This window comes from Caloenas nicobarica, chromosome 1 (genome assembly GCF_036013445.1).
Source record: "Caloenas nicobarica isolate bCalNic1 chromosome 1, bCalNic1.hap1, whole genome shotgun sequence".
Taxonomy (NCBI): Eukaryota; Metazoa; Chordata; class Aves; order Columbiformes; family Columbidae; genus Caloenas; species Caloenas nicobarica.
Window position 1 is genome coordinate 171,133,866 of NC_088245.1, and position 19,881 is coordinate 171,153,746.

Genomic DNA, 19,881 nt, shown 5'->3' on the forward strand with positions numbered 1-19,881 from the left:
CCAGCAATCCAAATTTAATGAACAATACAAATTTGAGTTTAATTCAATTATAGCACTGCAAGTATTTCAGGACAAGTAATATTCCACAGAACATGCACCTTACCAAGTTTTTAAGAATTATTTTTAGTATTAGCATAGAGACAGTGACAGTTTTTCTAAATTTACCCTTAAATAATCAAATTAAAATTTTCTAAATAAGTGTAGCAATATTAAAAAAGAAATTTTTTTATCCTCTCTCTGCATATATTTGTGGGCATCTAACAATACACTGGTGTTTTGCTACAATGTAATAAGTTTAAACCACAAAATTAACATTAAAATGTGCAAAAATGTCACACTATAATATTACACAGTGAATATTAATCATCCTACAGTTCAGCAAACCTTTTAGCCAATATGTTCACGTTCCAAACTAACGAATAATTAGTCAAGCTGATGTCAAATGCCAGCTGCAAACAAAGTAATCTGCATTACAGACCAGTGCTGTGCCGTCAGTATATTTTCATTGCAGTAATCACATAACTGGTTTTTGTATTATTCAAATAGCTAATTTCAATTACTAATCACAAATTTCAATGCTTATTCTGTAACTACAAGTTCTTACAATTCCTGATTTAATCGTATCTCATATAATTATATTTTGAGGTGCCCACTGGCCCAAGAAGATGCAGTCCAAAGCAAATAGAACCATTTCTCACAGATCAGCTCTGCTTCTGAAATGCACTGCTGTGACTTTATGGGCTGTAATGTCAAAGAGAAACTAAATAGCAGCTTATCCATGATAAAATTTTTGCTTGCTTCCATCACCAAATTCCTCAATGCTGTCTTGCCAGGAAATAACAAAAAAGTGGTTTTTTTCAGTACCAAACTTATACAACTCATCCAGCAATTCTGTCGACTAAAAGAAAAGACAAAGCAAAAATAACATGAGTGGGCTCCAGACTGAATCTCCCACACATTTGGGTGCTTCAAATAGAACAAGGTAACTCTAGTGTAGTCTCATCATCAAGCAGGAGATAAATTCTCCAGACATTAACTCAGGGACATATGACTGAGGGTCACATCCAGATGGAAGGGAGTGATTCCTCCTTCCATTGTTAACATCAAGAAGAGGCATGAGGTTTTCTGGTTTTAGCTCAGGCACCGCACAATTATTTCCATGTGGTACAGGCAGCTTTTCCTCTTCCTAGAAGCCAAAACCAGCTAAAACCAGCAACAGCATCAGATGCAGAGCTTCTCTTTTTTCTGGGCTAGGCTCCTCAGCCAGCAGATGGCCCAAGTCCTGCTGATGTGTTGTAGGATGAGTATCCTGTTCCCTTCACTGCCTTCTGGTCCACTATGAGAAAAATATGTCGGGCTCATGAAGAAACATGGACATGTTTCCCAGGAAGTAAGTCAGATATGCTTTCCCTTAGCTGAATTTTATCATTCTAGAAAATTCTATATTTGCCACATAAAAATACAGCCATATAAAACTCCCGAGACTTGTCAAAATTAGGAGGTTGTCTACCATCATCTATGACAGCAGAAAAAAAAAAAAAAAGACAACTCAACACCATTATTCAGTCTTAACATCATGCTCCAGTAAATCAGAATTCTGCAAACCATAATAAAGGAAAAAAATGATACTGCACCTTTTAATTAAGATCTGTAAGTATATCAATTCCTCCTGAACTTGTACCTAAATGAATAACCAATCACAGACCTATAATTCAAATAATAATAGCATCGCAAAAAGCAACCAGCATTTGTGCCACCTGCATAGGATAAACTAACAGCTTTCCAGGTATGCATTAGGATTGAATTAAATATAATACATATTCTGATTACTTTTTTAAAAAGGTAGACAATTTTTCAAAAAGACGTCTCTGTTATTAAGGCAGGCCTGTTCATCAACTGACAACTCCTTGACATCACTTTCTCAGATCTATGAGGAAAGCAGGATGACTATACCACGTTGTCTGCTTGAAGCTGCTCAGTAACAAGGCGGTAAGACCAGCCACCAGCAAGTTAAAAGTTAGGACTGACTACCCTACAAAAGACAGAAACTGGCAATCAAACCTTGCTGAACCTATTCACTAATACACCAACTTCAAGCTAAACATGAAAGCTATTGAGTGGCTCAGCTGTGCAAACACTTGAGGTTGTACAGCACAAAAAAGAATTACGGTTATGCACACTGCAGCTGCACTGCCTTACTTTTAAATCTGATATAGCAGTCGTTGCAGAAGAGTTTGTTGTTTCGGATCCTGACTTCAGCTCCGGAGCGGGATCCCCCAAGGTCGCATTCACAGGCAACACACTGTATGGTAGACAAGTAATTAGCAACTCATTACAAAATATTAAGGAACAAAAATGCTGTTCAAAAGCAGCTTGGATTAAGCTCAACAAACCTTGAACCATAAACCCACAATCACTAGAAGCAAATGTATAACAATTAGTGGATCAAAATGCAACCAACCCCGAGGAAGGATTTTTAAGGCGACGACTGGACAACAAACAGCAGATACACCAACTAAGCGAACATGGAGCAGACGGCTTTTAGTGATTAGTTCATTAAATCTAATTTGAACTTCAGTTTTCTGAAAACTAAAACTGGTTCAACACGAAAAAAATTTGTTCTCTAGAAGGCAACAGCAATTTTGGCACAGAACACCTGGGTGTGCTACTTGCAGATTTCCATGCGGCATTACATGCTGCTGGTGTCCTCAGCTCTTTGGCACTCACAGTAGCAAGTACTCAGGCACCCCTAATTTATTTGGTTTGCATTGCAGAAACAAGTTCTTATTTGGAGAGAAGGGGTCAATTTCACTTTTCTTGAATAAACACATGAATAAGGGGCTTGATAGTTTTCATGCTAACATTCAACTATTTAACTATGGCGGCTGAACATGTCTTTGCTGTGAATATGAACCACCTCTAGAAGGAATGTAACCCAAAACATAACACTCTCCTTATTGGATTTACAAAGCAAAGTACGCAGCTGACTACAGAAGGGCAGATAGCTTGCCCGCTTAAATGAGTAATGATTCTCTTGGGATGGCAGTCTGTAAAACAGTTCATTAATCTTCAGAAATTTGAAAAAACAAAATTGGTATTTTCTTATGTAGGTTAGGAGCTACAGGTGGACTCCTTCACACAGAATACATGTTCTGCAGAAAGGGAATGACGACCAGGCCCCATGGATTACTCCTGTCCCTCCTGCTCGGGCAAGCAGGACCAGGAAGAGCTTTGAGTCAATCCCTTGCAATACTTCAGGTGATGCATTTTAACCGGGCACAGAAAACAAGTGTTCTGAACCAGACTTTCTCAAAGCCATGAAAGAAGTAGACTCTAACAGCAACTCCAAAATGGAGTCTTAATTCCACATCTGGTCAGGGGAACTAGAAGGGCTTTTACATCTTTTGCAGGCAGGAATTTGTTCTTTCAGCTCTGCATTTGCCCCAAGCTCACTGGAAATCACGTAACTATGTCTCAGTGCTGAGCGTGAGCTAATACGCCTATTATAGCTTCTGACCAGGGCCGAGTACCACTAAACGCAGCTTCTGGTTTAGTGCTGGGTTTTATCCTGCCAGGTTGAATGCTGCCAACATGACTTTGCCTGGAAAACACCACGTGAACGCTGTCTGCTAGGCTTAGCTTAAAAGTGATGGGTCATCTTAAATGATTCATTTGCAAGGGTCCAGGATGAAATAACTTTTCTTTAAGGAGCTGGTCTCTCTGGGAGAAGTGGCTCTGCACCTTCTGATTTTTTGCTGCCTATTTGAAGAAGGAAGAGCTTTGATCTCACAGTCAACGTGCCCATCTTACTTGTCAAGATCCTACTTGTTAGCTCTGGCAAGTAAGAAACACTTCCAGAGTTGAGTTGCTAAATGCCTCATGGAAATTTGCATGCACCACGCTGTCAAGAGTAGAAGGCAAAGCAGGTGATTAGTAGAGCCCCTGTGAGCATAACACTGCGTAGCCATGCGTGCTCCTGATTAGTTCCTGTTCCTTCATGATGTGACTCCCAGCTCTCACCTTAAAGCAATGTAAATGATAACAAAGACCAAGAGACTCAATGATCATGGCTGCTCCTTTGCCCAGAACGTTATTACAGTATGAACAGATTTTCTTCCCACTGACTGACCTAAATATAGAATGAAAATCCTTAAAAACAGCTTGAAAAGGTTTAAAAGACAAAGAAAACTTATCAAAGACTATTTGTGATTTAAGATAAAAATACACTGGTAAAAAGTGGACCATTAGGCTGCTTAGGGAAAATAAACTGAAAATTAATATTATTTACAGTAGATTGGAAAGCTATGGAAAGCTGAAGTGTTATCATTTAGATCAAAGTTACATAGGAACAAATGAATTAATTCTGCCACATTCTTGGGAGATATTTCATTGCACAAAATACCTTCTACAAATAAACATATAAAGTATATCATTAAGTTTGGAGAGTAAGAACACCGGTTTTGTTCTCCTGCCTTATTTGTGAGGAATTATGCTGAAGGCTAAGTTTTAGCAAGCACCCCTGCCAAGTCCCACCATCTGCACCTTGTTAGATAACAGAAGGCTTGTCCTGGACATATAATATTATGTTAACTCTTTGAACATAAGCCATACGGAGGTCAGTTTCCATAGATCTACCAAGATGTTAGCAAATGGAAGTGAGAAAAAGATAAGAAAATATGGTTAAGAAGGTAATTTTCTTACATTATAAAGAATGTAGGAGCCTAGCTTTGGGAGGAGAAGAAAAAAAAAAAAAAAAGGTCAATTTATCACAAAGTGCCTCAGGGTGTAAAAGCTAGTGAAGCAGTGTTCACACTCTTGTTGTATATAATACATGTAATCACATGGGGATGATACTCTAGTCTTATCCCGAGATATTTTAAAAATGTTTCAAGTACATAAAGCAGCAGAGTTATCTAACCTACCACAACTGAATTTCATTTTTGTTGCAAAGTATGTTGCAATTCTTGTTTTTCCCTCCTAGATTAAAACAACATCCTACTCTGTAATTCTCCAGGGTCATGGGTTATGAGCATTCTTGAGTGCTCCTTGAGCTGACATTGACCACATGCCAGGAAAGGGGGAGGAGAGACCAAGACGAGGGCCATAAAGCATGGGTTTCAGGAATCTTTTGTTAAAACAAACCTAAGAAAATAAATGTCAGAAATGCCATCTGGAGTAGGCTTTTACTAATCATTTTGGTAACCAGCATACAGCTTGGAGACTGGAGATTTATTATTTCAGTTCCTTTGTTTTTTTAACTGATGTCAAGCAGTGGTGACAAACCTGGGGCATTTTTTGAATGACTGAAGCAGGAGGGTCACACCAGCCCATATTTCCACGGTCCTGCCCAACCAGAAAAGTCCAGCTATTTTTCAGACTTGTTAATCAATATTACGGGCAAGAACACTGCTATAGACAACCATACATACAAAATCCAATCTTTAGTGTGGCCCAAAATTTATACCTTCCCAGAAGGGCACCCGCTTACCTGCTGCGTGTCTGGGACCCTGGTTGGGAAGCAGAGAGGGGAGACTGAGCCCGGGGGGCTGCCTGGGACGTGGAGGGGGCTCTCGCAGAGGTGGCCGCAGGAGATGCTTTGCTGGAGGAAGGAGTGCACATGTAGGCTCTGTTTGAAGTGGACACCGGGCGACTGGAGTCTTGGCTAGAGGACAGAGATGAAGAGGAGGCAGACTGGCTCAGGCGTGAATGGTGCCTCCACGAGCTGGTTCTTGAAGAATCAAGATTGTCCAAAGACTCCCCTCTGCAATATAGGTACGCATACAGATGTAAATGGCAGTACAACTGGAGCAGAAGAGCTACTATATTCTTATTTTTTTAAAAAGGAAACCACTATCCTAGCGTTTTCAAGATTTTTCGGGCATGAATATGTTTGTCTTATCACCCTGAGCAATATTCTTCACATACTGATTTAAAGTGTTTGAGACACAAACTATCCTTTGTGTTCAGTCCTAGTCTCATGGGAAAAAAAGCAGGCAAAGTGAAAAAGAGGTGGCACTTAACCACCACAGAATAAAGGCAAAACACTCCAGCCTTATCAGGGTGAATCATATCAATGGACCTGGGATACCGGGTTTGTTTTTGTTTTCTCCAAGGGATACCAGATCAAAACAGCAATCCACCCAGGCTGGATAGCATCGTCTAGGTACATGGTGTTGGCCCAACAGCCAAACACTCTCCTGACTGATAACTTGGCTGTTTCCTAAGTGACAAATCCAACGTTCATACATTACTTGAAGCAAGATACAAACTTTAAACTTCCTGACATATTTCTATGTCAAAAAAAAAAAAAAAAGGTATACTCCTTAGCCATAATAATCCATTTCCACAATAAATTGTCACATGCTGAAATTCTTAATCATGTCTGTCAATGACAAGGCACACTTATTGATTTCCATTGCTGATAAACCAAGAAATAAGCAGTTGAGTTATTTACAGGTCACATCCACATTCTTTATTTGCAAAAAAGAACATTTAATCCCAGCTGTAATACTGCAGCTTTCTTCTACCTGCGCTGCTGTTCAGTTTACCCTACAGCATTACACAGACTCAACTTGCTTCTGTGCTCTGTATTGCAAGCTGAAGTTTAGAATAACCAAACAAAAATATTAGATGAGAGAAAGCTAATTTTTTATGAGATTCCTACCTCCTCATACTATTGCTGTACAGACTAACAGGCTCTTTATGTATACTGGAACTGCGCTGCCTAATCCAGCTGCTGTCCGTGTGGAGAGATGTTTTCTTCCTCATTTCCTGAAGGATTTGCTGTCTCTCCAGCTCTGCTGCAGACAGATTTTGCTCCTTCTGAGGCTTCTTCTGTGAGTCACTTGTGTTCCAGGACCTCTCTGAATACTTGCTCTGAGTACCTGTTGGGACAACATGTGCAAGCTTCAGCTAGACACCTTACAGCACAAAAGCAGTTATCACACATCCAGCACTCTGGCTGTAACTCCGAAAGTAGTTGTTCATCACTGCATTCACAAGTTTATCCACTTCCTTTTTACAGCAGGATGACCAGTGTTAAACTTGGCAATACTTAATTACTATTACAGTTTTTTAATTTGTTTTTGCATTAATGTGGCCTCTTATGTGATGTTTCACTTAAAAACAAGTAGGCGCTTTCCTTCACTTCCCAAGCGTATATGCATGTACATTTGCGTGTACACATATATACACACATATATGTATTTTTAGAAGTGTATGATCTCTTTTAGAGAGACAATTTGGACTCTTCTTCCAATACAAACTGAAGCATGTATTGAATATATAGATAAAAGGATAGAAGGTACCTCACAATTCAAGAGTTCACATTATTTTTCCTGTAAGTTGTCCCTGCTTTCAAGAATTCTTTCCTTATTCAAGGCACTTAAACACATTGTTTTATCTTGCTTTATATAAACATATATGTATGTGTATGTGCGGAGAGAGAGAGAGAGTGGGAAATCTTAGAGACTTTCTCTGTTATTTAGATGTTGTGTTAACTAGCCAGTTGAAATGAGATTTATGGTATAGGAGGCCTTCAGCATTTTGGAAGGGGAAACAAACATGCCATCTCTCTCCAGTACGTGTTGACATGTTAGAAGACAACTATTTTTTCTTTATTTCCTAGATCCAGTAAGTATTCTTTACAGTAAGACTCATTATGAAAATTACCCAGCAATAAGTCATTCAACTGAAATTTCAATCTTCTCTGACTACAGATTTGCTCTTTGTTTTATTGCTATAGATAACCATTATAAACTATTGTGGGAGTTTACTCGCTCATTAGTTTCAATGAGCTTTAATGTGTCAAAAGCAGTGTTGCCAGTCTGCAATATTTCCTCTAACACACAACTTACTTCTCTGTGATTACTTCTGATCACTTTTTTTAACCATGTTTCAGACACAGGGATAACCTTTAGGCATTTCTACTGTAACATATTTATAAAATCTCGTTCATTTGTTTTATACACATTCCTCTAACAATGCAGTAATGCAACTGAAGGACAATTCAAGAAAAGCAGCAACAAAGTAGAGTCCAGGAGACGAGCCACTGCGTCAGCATCAAGAGTTGACTTCTGGCTGTGCTATTCCTCCACTAATGGGAGTTTAAAAGAGCAAACAATTGTATTAAATACATTAACATCTTGGTATGTGCAGCTTTTTGAACTGACAGAGTCAACATATCAAGAGCACATATATCTTTGATGATATACCTACAAGATTGGTTTAGTCTCATATAAATATCAGTCATCTAAAATTTAAGCATCTAAGATCCGTCTGTAATTGCTGCTACAGCACTTAAGAGAGCAGTTAATCATATTTGTCTTAGGCTTATACGTTTCTGTATGAATTTCCTCTTGCTGTTAAAACTTCGTTAAACTGTGGCATGGTATGAATTTGAATTACAATGCAGCTATCAAACTCAAGTTTTCTTAGGATGACTATGTCTGACACACCTTTTTCTTTAAAAAAAAGCCATTTTAAAAATAATGGAAACTTACCATTTCTGATTGTGTTGAATTCATTCAGTTCAGAAGTTGACTTGGACTTATTCCTAAGGATATAAAAACCATTAATTTCTCTATCTCAATTAGGAGACCTCATCACAAAAATCTTATCATTGCAGATCACAGATACACAGCCCCTTTTTTCACCATTTCTCCCATCAACAACTCATGCTGTACTTAAGAGGTAAAAATGCCCGAAGATCAACAGCACATTAAGAAAAAAAAGATATGTAAATATTTAGAAGTCAATAGGTAATTAAAAGCTAAAATTGTGTATTGAACGTTCCTAGAGCTTCAGGTATAAGGAACTAATCATTGTATTCATTTCAACAAAAACATGGAAAAAACAAGGTTCTTCCCTGTGGAAGCTTTGTGAAGACCATAGCCAGACAGTCAAAGAAGTGATAACTTTCAAAGTAGATTTAGAAATGATTTAAGTTCACGAGAAACTTAAACCATACTTCAGCACCATTACTAGACTGTAAGCAAAACACCTCCTCACACACTGCATGTAGAGTGTTGTCAGGAAATTTATTATTCACTGATTATACCCAGCAGCATAATCTTCTAATGAGTTTTAGCCAAGAAATGTCATTCAATATATAGGAAAACAAATAGCAAAAAGCTGGTTTTCTGACAGCACAGAGCAGGAGCTTCAGCAGCACCTCTGTGCTGTATTACTAGTCTCAAGTTTCTTAGCTTAAAATACTTCAGAAAAGAACAGAAATCCTTTGCCGAGTACAAGTCAAAGCTGCTACAGCAATGTGTTTACTTGTACAGCACTGGCTGCAGAACAGTGTTCGGAGGGAGTCTTGTCCTTTGTCTGTACATAAATGATGCATAAACTGCATCACATTTCCAGCTCCCCCAAGTTCTGATTGTCTGTCCAATGGTGCAGACCTATTTTATTATTTGTTGGAGAAGATGCAACAGTTTCACAGTTGCTTCTGGTAAACAGGAGCCCCAAAGAGCAGGTCAGCCTTGCCTGGGATGCTTTTAGCACCTGAGTGTCCTCCTTTACACATATATCCAAGATGTAACTATTTAGCACAAGCACCTTCTGAAGTTAGATTAAGATCTTCCATTAGGAACAGATCCATTTAGTTGTACCCTGTAAGTTTTGGGGTTCCTCTTAGTATAGAAAGAGGGTTGCTCACTCCATCTATAAGAACTGATTAAATACATAGCAAAGGTGATCTTTCAGGGCTACTGAGGAATGCCATCTAAGACAAAGGCTTGATACAAACATTCTGGACTTAAGTTACTTCGGCATTTTTTTAAACCACAGCCCAGTTATTAACAAGGGAAAAGAAAAAGCTGTCTGTTCAAAGAATCCAAATCTGCAGTTGCCAATATATTCTACTGAAATAAAATTAAACTAAAAAAAAAACCAAAAAACAAAACCAAAAACCCACACACACCAAAACCAACCAACCATACACAACAAAAAAACCCTGAAAAACCAAACAAAGAAACAAACACTATACAAAAGAAAAAAACAAACCCAAAACATCAACAGTAAAACCCCCAAACAAACCATCAAGCAAAACAAAATAGAAAATAGCCAAGGCAAGAGAGCGTAACTTAAGAAGTGGCTCATGTGCTATCTTCCTGACAAATATGCCGCTGCTGCCTCTCACTTCCCTCCCTGTTTACTCTCTTAAGTTTCACAATCCTGACTGGGATGACTGCACCTTAGTTTGTATAGCACGTTATGACACAACCACAATATTATCTGAAACTGTTTTCCAGACAGATAAGTCTAGTACCACCCACATATGTACTTCCTTACACTTCTGCTTCTCCCAGGAAAATCCTAGAGACTGACTAACTGTTGCTTACAGCACAGCATTTAATTTACCAAAAGGTTGGCTGCTCATTCTCTCAATATGAAACCATGCCATAAAAGCTGCAAAACACAACGGCAATACAAAGTATACGCTAAGTTCCGTGGTGAAAGTTTATTGGAAGTTCTGAAGCTTTCCGACACAGAAACCATGATGTTACAGTCTATGCTGAGATGCAGTGTCACACATACCTGTCAGCAAGTGACTGCCCAGGTTCCTCAATGGTTTTAGAAACTTCATAACGCTCATAATGCCTATTTAAAAAAAGATACGTTATGTTCATATACAGAAAAATAAAATACATCCATAGACAAATATTTCCTACTAAAAATATCCAAAACAGATCCCTAAGGGCCCCTCCCCCCAAAAATCCTCACAACAAAACAAAAACAAAAAACCCCACCATCAAACAGTTTAAGTTCTGAGGAAGTTTAATTTTATAAGTCAGAAACACGGCTAACAAAGAAAGGAAGAAAAAGAAAGGTTGTCAAAAAAACTGCCTGAAATTACATTCTTGTAAGAGACAAGGAATCCACACCTGAGCATGTCAAAATGGTTAATAGTTATTGCTGAACATGTTTCAACCTACCTATCAATTCAATTTCTTATTACCTGTCAATGAGAGGATGGCCAGCTCGATTCTCTATTGTTTTAGATACTTCATAGCGCTCATAATGTCTAGAAGCAAAATGCAGATAAAAGAAAACATGTATGAAACAAAAAAACCCAAACACATTTTCTAGAAATTGAGCAAACAGTAAGTATACATAGAGAAAAAATGAGAAAGTTCATATGTGCTACTTAGAAACGTGAAAACACATGAGAAAAAAAACCCCAAGACTTAAGATACTGCAAAAATCACAAGTATCAGTATATGATGGTGATTATCTCATCCGTTTCAAAGCCAAGAGATAAGCTTTGTCGAAAGACAGCAGTTCTCTAAAAGTCAGAAGTATATTCTAGGAAATTGTCCATGTGTAATTTGTAATCTATAGCGAAGCACCCACTAACTTCCACGGACAAAGCTCTTCCAGCTGCCTGTCCCGGACCTCAGTGCTCTTAGTAGCAAGTATCATGCTTTCACAGATGTTTATAAAACATTTCAGATTTCAAGTCATATCTGTGGACACCATCATAAAGCAAACGTTTAGCACTAGATATTTTAAAACCCAGTTTCACTGAACTTGTTCCTTTACTACTAAGCAAAGTCATCCTTGTTTAGCCCAACACATCCTTTGGCAGCAACCTCAGAAGCAATGAAATCCCCTGAGACTAAAGCATATACCAAGGATTTAGATATGCAGATATTGCAGAAGCTTAATAAGTTACTGCACAAAGTCCCATTATCTTGTAATTGGGGCAAGCTAAAACTGTGGAGATACCCTGGCTCAGCTGCCAAGAAGAACCTGTTTAGGCGTTGGAACGACTGTGCCTCTGCTTTGCTCAGCAGCGATCTCACGCAGCAGTCATTTGCAATGAGCTAAAGTAACTCCGGGTCTCACAATCTGCCTTGCAAACACAGCCAGTTTTATATGCATATTTTCTTCTCCTAATACTTAACTTGATACCATGCGTTATCTTCAGTCATCTCTTATTACTTGTGTAAGAACAGGGGAAAATCCTCAAGAGAAACAGCAAAGCTAGTCATACACAAGGCAGTAAGCTAAATGCACAAGAAATAAGGAAAAGTTACTGTTTTAATCCCTTTCAGACAGATCAGTCTCCCATGATGCCTGTAATAGTAGTCTGAAAACTTCTGGGCAAGAACATACACTTGTAAACTAATAGTCGTTGGGTGTTTTTTTGTGGGTTTTTTTGATTGGTTGGTTGGTTTTGTTCTAGTGTTTGTTTTTGTGTTTGGCTTTTTTTTTTTTAAAAAAAAAAGGCTGCTGAAGAAGGGAAAGTAAGAAACTTTTTCATGCTCTAGAATAAATATATCCACAGTGGGTATTTCTATCAGGTTATGATATCTAAGTCAGTATCTATTCACTCATATAACATGATACTCCCATCAACAAATTAAACCAGTACTGCAACAAAAAAAAAGAGTTAACTTGGTATTTCTTCTGAAGGCACTCAATGTTGAGCCACTGGCTCTCAATCTACAAGCTTTTGCAGGGTTCTTGCAAAATCTTCACACTTGGTGCTTCAGGTTATCTTTGATTTGGGTGTAACTACCGTATTTATACTTCCTATTTAAAAAAATGAGCTGAAGTGGCTTAATAGAGCACTTGATTCATGAGGAAAGACTTCGCCTTATGCCTGATTCTTTTACTTTTAGAAAGAAAGGTTATCTTGTCGTATCTTGCCCTGACCGATCTACAGCACGAATCTTACATGAATAGCCTTATCTACTCAGGACACACACGCTCCCTTTAGAAACTTATTTGAATTTTTAACACAGAAGGAAGAGAGAGGACATCCCAGCACAAGCGCACACCTCTGGTACTGAGGCATCTCCACCGACACCTCCCTCTGCCTTTCGGCCTGCCGCCTCTGCTCCTCCATCTCTGCCCGCCGCCTCTGCTCCTCAGCGTGTTGCTGCTCCCTCTCTTTGCGTTGTCTCTCAAGCTCCAGCTCTTGGAGTTCCCTTTCTTGCTCAAAACGCAGGGCTGCTTCTTCCTGGGTCCTCCGTTCCTCCTGAAGCCTCCTCCTTTCTTCTTCCTCGCCCAGCAAGCGGTCCGCCAGGTTGCTTCCACCACCTCCTTCTGGCTCCTCAGGAGTCCTTGCTTCAGGGCTTGCCCTCCAGCTGGACGCAGATGGAGCCCGTGTAGGGACAGACGCTGTGTTTAAGGTTAGAACAGTCTGCTCCTGTAGCAACGAAAAAACAAACCCCACGTTTTTAGGCAAGGGAGCTGTTGTTTGGTTTTTTCAAACGGGTTGTTCACTCGGGGCGGGGGGGGGAAAAAAAAAAGTTGATTTATTCTATAAGGGAAGACTGTGTAAAAAATATCCCAGACACTTTCAATGCAAGACCCAATGTATACTTCGGTTTCATGTTTTGAGTGCCTGCTAGTACATTCTCCTAATGTAAGAGCTTCATTCCACACGGCAGCCTTAGCAAGCGTCAGGGGTAGTGCGGCCACAACTATGCGAAACGTTCTGCTTTCTAAAGTATCACTTACATTTCAAACCATCCCGTCCCCTCTTAAATATCCAGGGAAAACAAACTCTTCCATGATGTCCAGCATGTCTCCCTACTGTTTTGACTTAGAAACCCGAGACCTACCTAAGGTTGTATACACAAAGATATACGCTACAAGTGTATATCAGACCAATGAATTTCACATGAATCCTCATGTGGAGGAAATCCCCATGCTCCTCCACTCTCCTACCATTTGAAAGTCAAGCTTCAGACCTATCACTCCATGACTCTTCTCTCAAACATAAGAAAAGGTCTTTCAGTGATCAAAAGATATTTTAGTTGCAGAGAACAAATACTGTTTATGGGCCCATCCAAACCTCTGACAGAAAAAATATGAAATGGTTTGCATTTTTGTACAGTGAAGTCCTCTAACAGCTCAAAGACCTTTCTTATTGAAGTCCTAAGCCTTAAATTACAGTCTACTTATTTGTGACTGTATAAACACAACCGATCTAGCTGGGATGCCTGAAGCAGCACTCACACAGCAATAAAGAAGAGGTATCTCAGACACCTCACACACTCAGGAAAAAACCTGCCAATCTTCCCATAAGCAACAGTCACAAAAGTCATCATCTACAGAAGCTATACACATTTAAGATTTTGAAACATATGATAGTAAATCTGAAGTTGATTTGACACATATATTTATCAGAGAGAGGATGAACTGGCTGCCAGTGACAAGCCAGACACTTAAAAACATGCCTCTTGATGAAGTATTGAAGCAGAATTCCAACAAGTAGCATCAGGAGGTAAATATACAGCAAACATGACCATTTCATTCTGGTCACAATAATTAATAAATGCTGTAACTTTTTGCCAACATTTTTCTGGTGTTAGTTACCTAACCAATCCATAAGGAAAAAGCGCTAAATTCAACAGGTCTCAAAACATCCCATTTACTTTTTCATTCCCTTTTTTGCAACCTCCTTTTACCAAGTCATACACAACAATTTATTATCCAAAATAAGATAAATGACACAGCAAAATAAAGTATTTGCCTGTTTGCATGCACCTACTATAAGAGAAAAAGCTATCATGAAACAAAATAGTTGAAAGTGAAGCCATATTCATAATCTACCTCATCAAAATACTTTGAGCTCTCTTTTTCTGCTTCTTGCTTAGCTCGTAGCCATTCTTCCCTCAGTTTTTCTTGTTCCCGTTTGTATTTCTCCTGTTAGGTTAAATTGAAGTTAAACACACATATAAGAACCATGGTATTTTTTATTTGTGTTAAAATGTACTACTGGAATTTAACGTGTTTTTAAACAGGTCAGCGTGGTAAAAGCATGCTTGTGCTTCACTAGGACATTAGGTCTGCCACGAGTGAATGAAATCCTGGCTCAAATACAATCCAAAGCAGTTCTGAAGTTGATTTTGGAGACACTAAGTCTCATAACAACTGACCTCACATATGTTAAATTCCCCATCTTACAGTTTAGCTCCCGTTTGAACAAAAATCAGCTACCTAAGGTATTTCTTGAAAGATGGAATGATTATATTTCACTTGGAATTTGGCACATTAATACAGTAAATATAGAGTGATCACTAAGTGAAATATGAAGCAGTAATTTGGTTTGAACAAGAACTCTTGGTCTTTTGGAATGTCATCTAAACAAAACCCAACTTCTGGAACCCTAAATTTGTCCTGTGACTGGATTTGGTAAGAAATCAATGTAATGTCTTAAAGCATTACTCAAGGTACACAATAAATGTTTTGGTGGTTTTGTCAGTCACCACTTACATCTTGGGAAAAGCAAAATATTTAATGATGTCAAAAGTATTCCTTCTAAGATGCTGGAAAAAAGCAAATAAAGACTTCTCTTTCTTTCTCTGTAATTTGAAAATTCATTACTAGGATCATGGGGAAGAACATTATTACTCTGTCCAAATTTACTATTTCAGGATTAAAAAAGGAGAAGCAAAGAAAAGTGATGGCAGAGGGACGAGACTGCTCTCAAGAAAGGGGAGCCAAGGTTTACATTCTTTAAAGCCACATCTTCAGGCACCAAATGGAGCACCCAAACCATAAGAGACACCACAAATATGTTTAGGAAGGCACAGCTCTTGGCTTGCAGAGTTTGTAAGACAAAAGCAACAACAAAAGATAAAACATCCAAAAGGCAACAGGGTCGCTAAGCTGTACATTGACATCACAGTTTTCTGCTGAATACATCAAACTCAAGAGGGCTTGTGCAGAGTAAATGATGTTTGCTGATGCCTTGCTTAGCCAAAATACTTTAGATAATTAACTTCAATTTACTTTGCAAACATGTGTCTTTTTGAATGTGGTTGAATGGGTTTACGCTTCATTGAGCTGAGGTCTTTGTAGAGATGTGTGCTTGGTTTTTGTGCCATCCCAAGATGACAAACATTGCCCCTTGCCTTCTGCAACACTTCCCTACATCTCTAGCAACTGGTTATCAAGGTGGTTCTGCATGAGTAGGTTCATCTTCCTGACTCATAAAGGTCTTGGGAACCAGGCTGATTCCAATTGATTAGCTGATGGCTAAACTACAGGATGTGATCAGGCACTAACTATGGCACTGGCTGCCTTCTCTTCATCTCTGAATATAAGGCAGTATCACTAACTGAAGGTAAAGCTCATTCTAGAGACAATTTTCTTAAGGGGAAAAAATAAAACTCATATTCAAAAGTGAAGACTACTGCCCCTTAGGTCTTTGCTTATCCTTCAAATTCTGTTGCCAGTAAAGAGCACACTAGCCTTGTGATGACTGAGCACTTCTGGCTTTAGTGAATACACAGTCCAGTCTGGGTTTGATTTTCATGAAAGGCACTAATGCATTGTCTTCTTTTTTGCTGAATAACTGCTAGTGCGTGCAACTGTGTGGCTCAGCGAATGTATCTGAAAGTTCTCTTAGGCCATCAGTAAGAGTTCCAGGAGTCATGTGTTGCTTCTCTTCCCTAACAGGTGCTGCACTTGGGGGATTGCCAGCCTATGATTGTGAAGATTAATTATACCTGCAATAAACGGTCCTGCTCCTTCTGCCATTTTTCCTGTCGTTTTCGTTCTTCCTCTTGATCCCAAACCCGACGACCAGGAGCACTAATGGATGGGACTGGAAGCTAATGTAGCAAAGAAATGAAATAATATTATCTTCTTCCACCTAATCAACTCTCTACATTTTAAAACATTTTTTAAAGAGGGAAATAAAAGCCATTACAAACACTACAGCTTTATAGTGACAAGCATCTAAATTAGCCTTTTCTTCAAAGGGACAGAAAGCAACTATTCCATTATACATTAGAAAATCCTAGTCAGCACTCTCAGATTTGATCACAACTTTAAAGCAATATAAAAAGCAATATAAAGCAGTGAGCTTCCTGAAAAGACCAGGATTACGCAACTAATTAGTAGTTTCTAAATATTACTTACATCAGGCATTGCAGGCTCTGGGCCTCCTGTGAGTTTGGAAGACAAAAACCAGAAATCATTAGAACCATACACACTCACTACTGCAAGACTTGTGTAAACCTGGAAAGTCTGAGCTTCAGACTAATTTTTGCTTCCTTAGTTAAGCCATGCTTGCATTTTGCCCTACTGAACTTAAATGAGGTCAGAATTCATTAGGTGCTTTCAACTAATGTGCGCAATTGTTTAAAAGCTTTACATGCTTACAAGTGCTGTCAGCAATTGCTTGAATTAGCAGCACAAATCCCACCGTGGCAATACAGAGGTTCTTTGCTACACCTCTGCTATTATTATTCTGAAATCCAACTGATTAGCATGACCAATACTCAGAATGCTGCTCCAGGGCAGAGCATCTGCTCACCTACTGCCCTTGACATGGATTAGGAGCAATAGACATCCACAGGCAACTTCTCTGCCACAAAACCACCTATTTTTCCTTGCCAAGTGTCCTCCTTCCCTGTTCCCAAAAGCACACTTGAATTTGGTGAGCTTGTCACCATTCACCACAATCCTTATGCTAATTCGAGGCTGAGATGATTGTTAGAGACAGGTGTGTATTATGCTAATACATTAAAAGTCAAGAAAATGTGGAGAAGCACAGATTTAAGTACAATCCTTTCCCAACCATCAACACTATTTTTGTTTCCTCTAGTGTACTTGTTACTGAGCCGTCCAAATTTCGGTTTTAAAAAAAATGCATAAAAGCAACAAGTTGCAACAGTTTTCTGAAGCAGGACCACATGAAGTGGAGAAAAGGTCAAATTTAGGATACAAAAGACATCTAATGAGTCACAGGCTAGTGTCTCATCTATATATGCACAATTTTGTCCTCATTACCAGAGTGCAACAGCCACAGGGACGATAGGACAAACAGACTTATCTCCTGCTCTCATCTCTGTAAACTTATGCTGGCCTGTACAGGTTTAGAAGGAAGAATCTTTCATATCATTGTAAGGCTGAAGTGTCAAAAGTTTAAAATGAACAAAACTATACTGAGTGTACACTCTAGAAATACTCCCTTCTCCTTTATCTCAAGCATGAGCTAAATACTTCGATATTGCTATAAAATTGCTATAAATAAAAACCAAATTTCATAGTCAGCTTTAAAAAAAAACCAAAATAAACAACACCCCAAACAAATAGCAAAACAGCCAACAACAAAATACCACCATATTGCAGATACAATGCAGCAAAAGTATTTAAAAGCAAACAGAACCACAAACACAGATTTATGCTGTGGCACTTCACATATCACTTCTGGAAAAACGGAAGCCATCACCACTGAAGGCAAAGTCCTGGCTCCACTAAAATCACTGGCAAAATTCACACTGAATTTCCAGTGGGCCAGAATTTCACTCCTTCAGGCTACAGCAAAACAGCAGTCATACACAGTCTGAAGACAGCATTAGACACACAACATTAGTGGAAGTATGTGAGCTGTGGCATGCAAAACACCAAAAAACAACCTACAAAACCAAAACTGAGTGCCTCATTTTTTGCCTTTAAAAGCTAGCATATTCAATTCAAAATTTATATGGGTCTTCTTGGGACCTTGAGACATCACCACAAAATGGAAAGCCAGCAGCTGCCTTTTTCCACCAATTTAGACGAAAGCACAGAGCTGCAACTCAAGATAAACTCAAGTCCACTATTTCATCAACAGCTTTTTGAGATCTGCACTAAGCCTCTGCTGGAATATGCAAAGTTATTCTTGTTTTGTAGGTAGTGGCAAATCTGAACAGAGAGTGCCATCCTTCTTACTCCTACCCAGTGAAAACAACAGTATGAACAACATAGAAGAGGTTTAAACAGCTACAGATAAAAGAGAACACACAAAGACCCATTACCACAAAGGTAGACCCATGAATTGTAAGAATAACCTGATGACCCTGGGAAAAGAAGGGAAATTAATTATGTTGCTTTGTTGTAACCACAACAAACAATCCTGAAGAGGTAGAGTACCCAGCACCAGACTTGTTAGGATGAGTGTGCAGCAGGAACAATTTCATGAAGTACATGAAATGTTAGCTCTTTGGTTTACCTTGTTCAAAAAATTGTGACCGTCTTTTTAAGTTTTTCAAAGAAATAGGTTCAGATGCTATTTGAAAAATACAAAGAATACAAACAAGTCAATGAGGTGCTATCTAAAAGACTATCACCACTAGATAAAAAAATACTTGTTAAACCTCCAATCTACAGCAACATCACTTCAGAAAAACAAAAAGCCCCCAAAACACAAAGGAAATGTAAGCTTTCATAGTAACGAACAGTTTTTAGTGGGTTACACCATATACTGATTAGTATTTCATTTTATCACTAACAATGTCCAACCACAGCAACAGTGCAAGCATCGAACTTGGACTCAGATTCTCCTTGTCTAATTTAAGCCACCCCAACTGAGATGCCAAATTGGACTGAGGTGCCTAATCACCATTTAAGGTCATCAGAAAGGCATCTCCAGAGGGCAAATAATCTCTTGTGGGAACTCTTTTATCAATTGTCCCATGCATTCACGATAAAATTAAATACAAAGTTCCCATTTAACGATTACTGTTCCATTAGGAAGTCTATGTACCTGGTTTCTCTCACTGTCACCAAGTAAGGCTATAACTGTTCATAGCATTGTAAATTAATTATTATTATTCATACCAGAACCATTAACATCATTCTCCAGGAGTAAAACTAAAATAATAATACAATGCAGTGGCAATTATAATGAATCGTGTACATTCTCGTTCTCTTTCACCACTGCCACCCAGCGAATTTACAACCACTAATGCTGAGACAGGAGGGCTATCACTGCTTTGTTGTCAGCTCCCCAACTGCCTGGCAGATCGTGGACGCAAACTACACCCATTTTGGATGCAACTAGGTATCTGTGATACCTGTCTGGCTTTCAGTTCCTTAAGGTCTCACTTCACCCACTGTATACGGCTTGCGATGATTACAGGT

General features: G+C 38.8%; 1 protein-coding gene across 13 annotated transcripts in view; it reads right to left on the minus strand.

The window, feature by feature from the left end:
• The window catches only part of LMO7 (LIM domain 7), a 133,859-nt gene that overhangs the window by 886 nt on the left and 113,092 nt on the right, over positions 1 to 19,881 (minus strand). For 7 of the 13 annotated variants that reach the window (XM_065626728.1, XM_065626737.1, XM_065626733.1 and 4 more), the window contains 14 exons: positions 18,971 to 19,027; positions 18,777 to 18,818; positions 16,894 to 16,919; positions 16,479 to 16,583; positions 14,578 to 14,670; positions 12,795 to 13,165; positions 10,967 to 11,032; positions 10,546 to 10,608; positions 8,502 to 8,554; positions 6,665 to 6,884; positions 5,489 to 5,761; positions 4,021 to 4,129; positions 2,200 to 2,302; positions 1,635 to 1,681 (listed from right to left, as the gene is read on the minus strand). In XM_065626728.1, the coding sequence (XP_065482800.1) occupies positions 1,638 to 1,681; positions 2,200 to 2,302; positions 4,021 to 4,129; positions 5,489 to 5,761; positions 6,665 to 6,884; positions 8,502 to 8,554; positions 10,546 to 10,608; positions 10,967 to 11,032; positions 12,795 to 13,165; positions 14,578 to 14,670; positions 16,479 to 16,583; positions 16,894 to 16,919; positions 18,777 to 18,818; positions 18,971 to 19,027 (1,625 nt within the window). In that variant the 3' untranslated portion in view covers positions 1,635 to 1,637. The remainder of the gene's footprint in view (positions 1 to 1,634; positions 1,682 to 2,199; positions 2,303 to 4,020; positions 4,130 to 5,488; positions 5,762 to 6,664; positions 6,885 to 8,501; positions 8,555 to 10,545; positions 10,609 to 10,966; positions 11,033 to 12,794; positions 13,166 to 14,577; positions 14,671 to 16,478; positions 16,584 to 16,893; positions 16,920 to 18,776; positions 18,819 to 18,970; positions 19,028 to 19,881) is intronic. The other 6 variants (XM_065626729.1, XM_065626741.1, XM_065626731.1 and 3 more) reach the window with 5 other exon arrangements.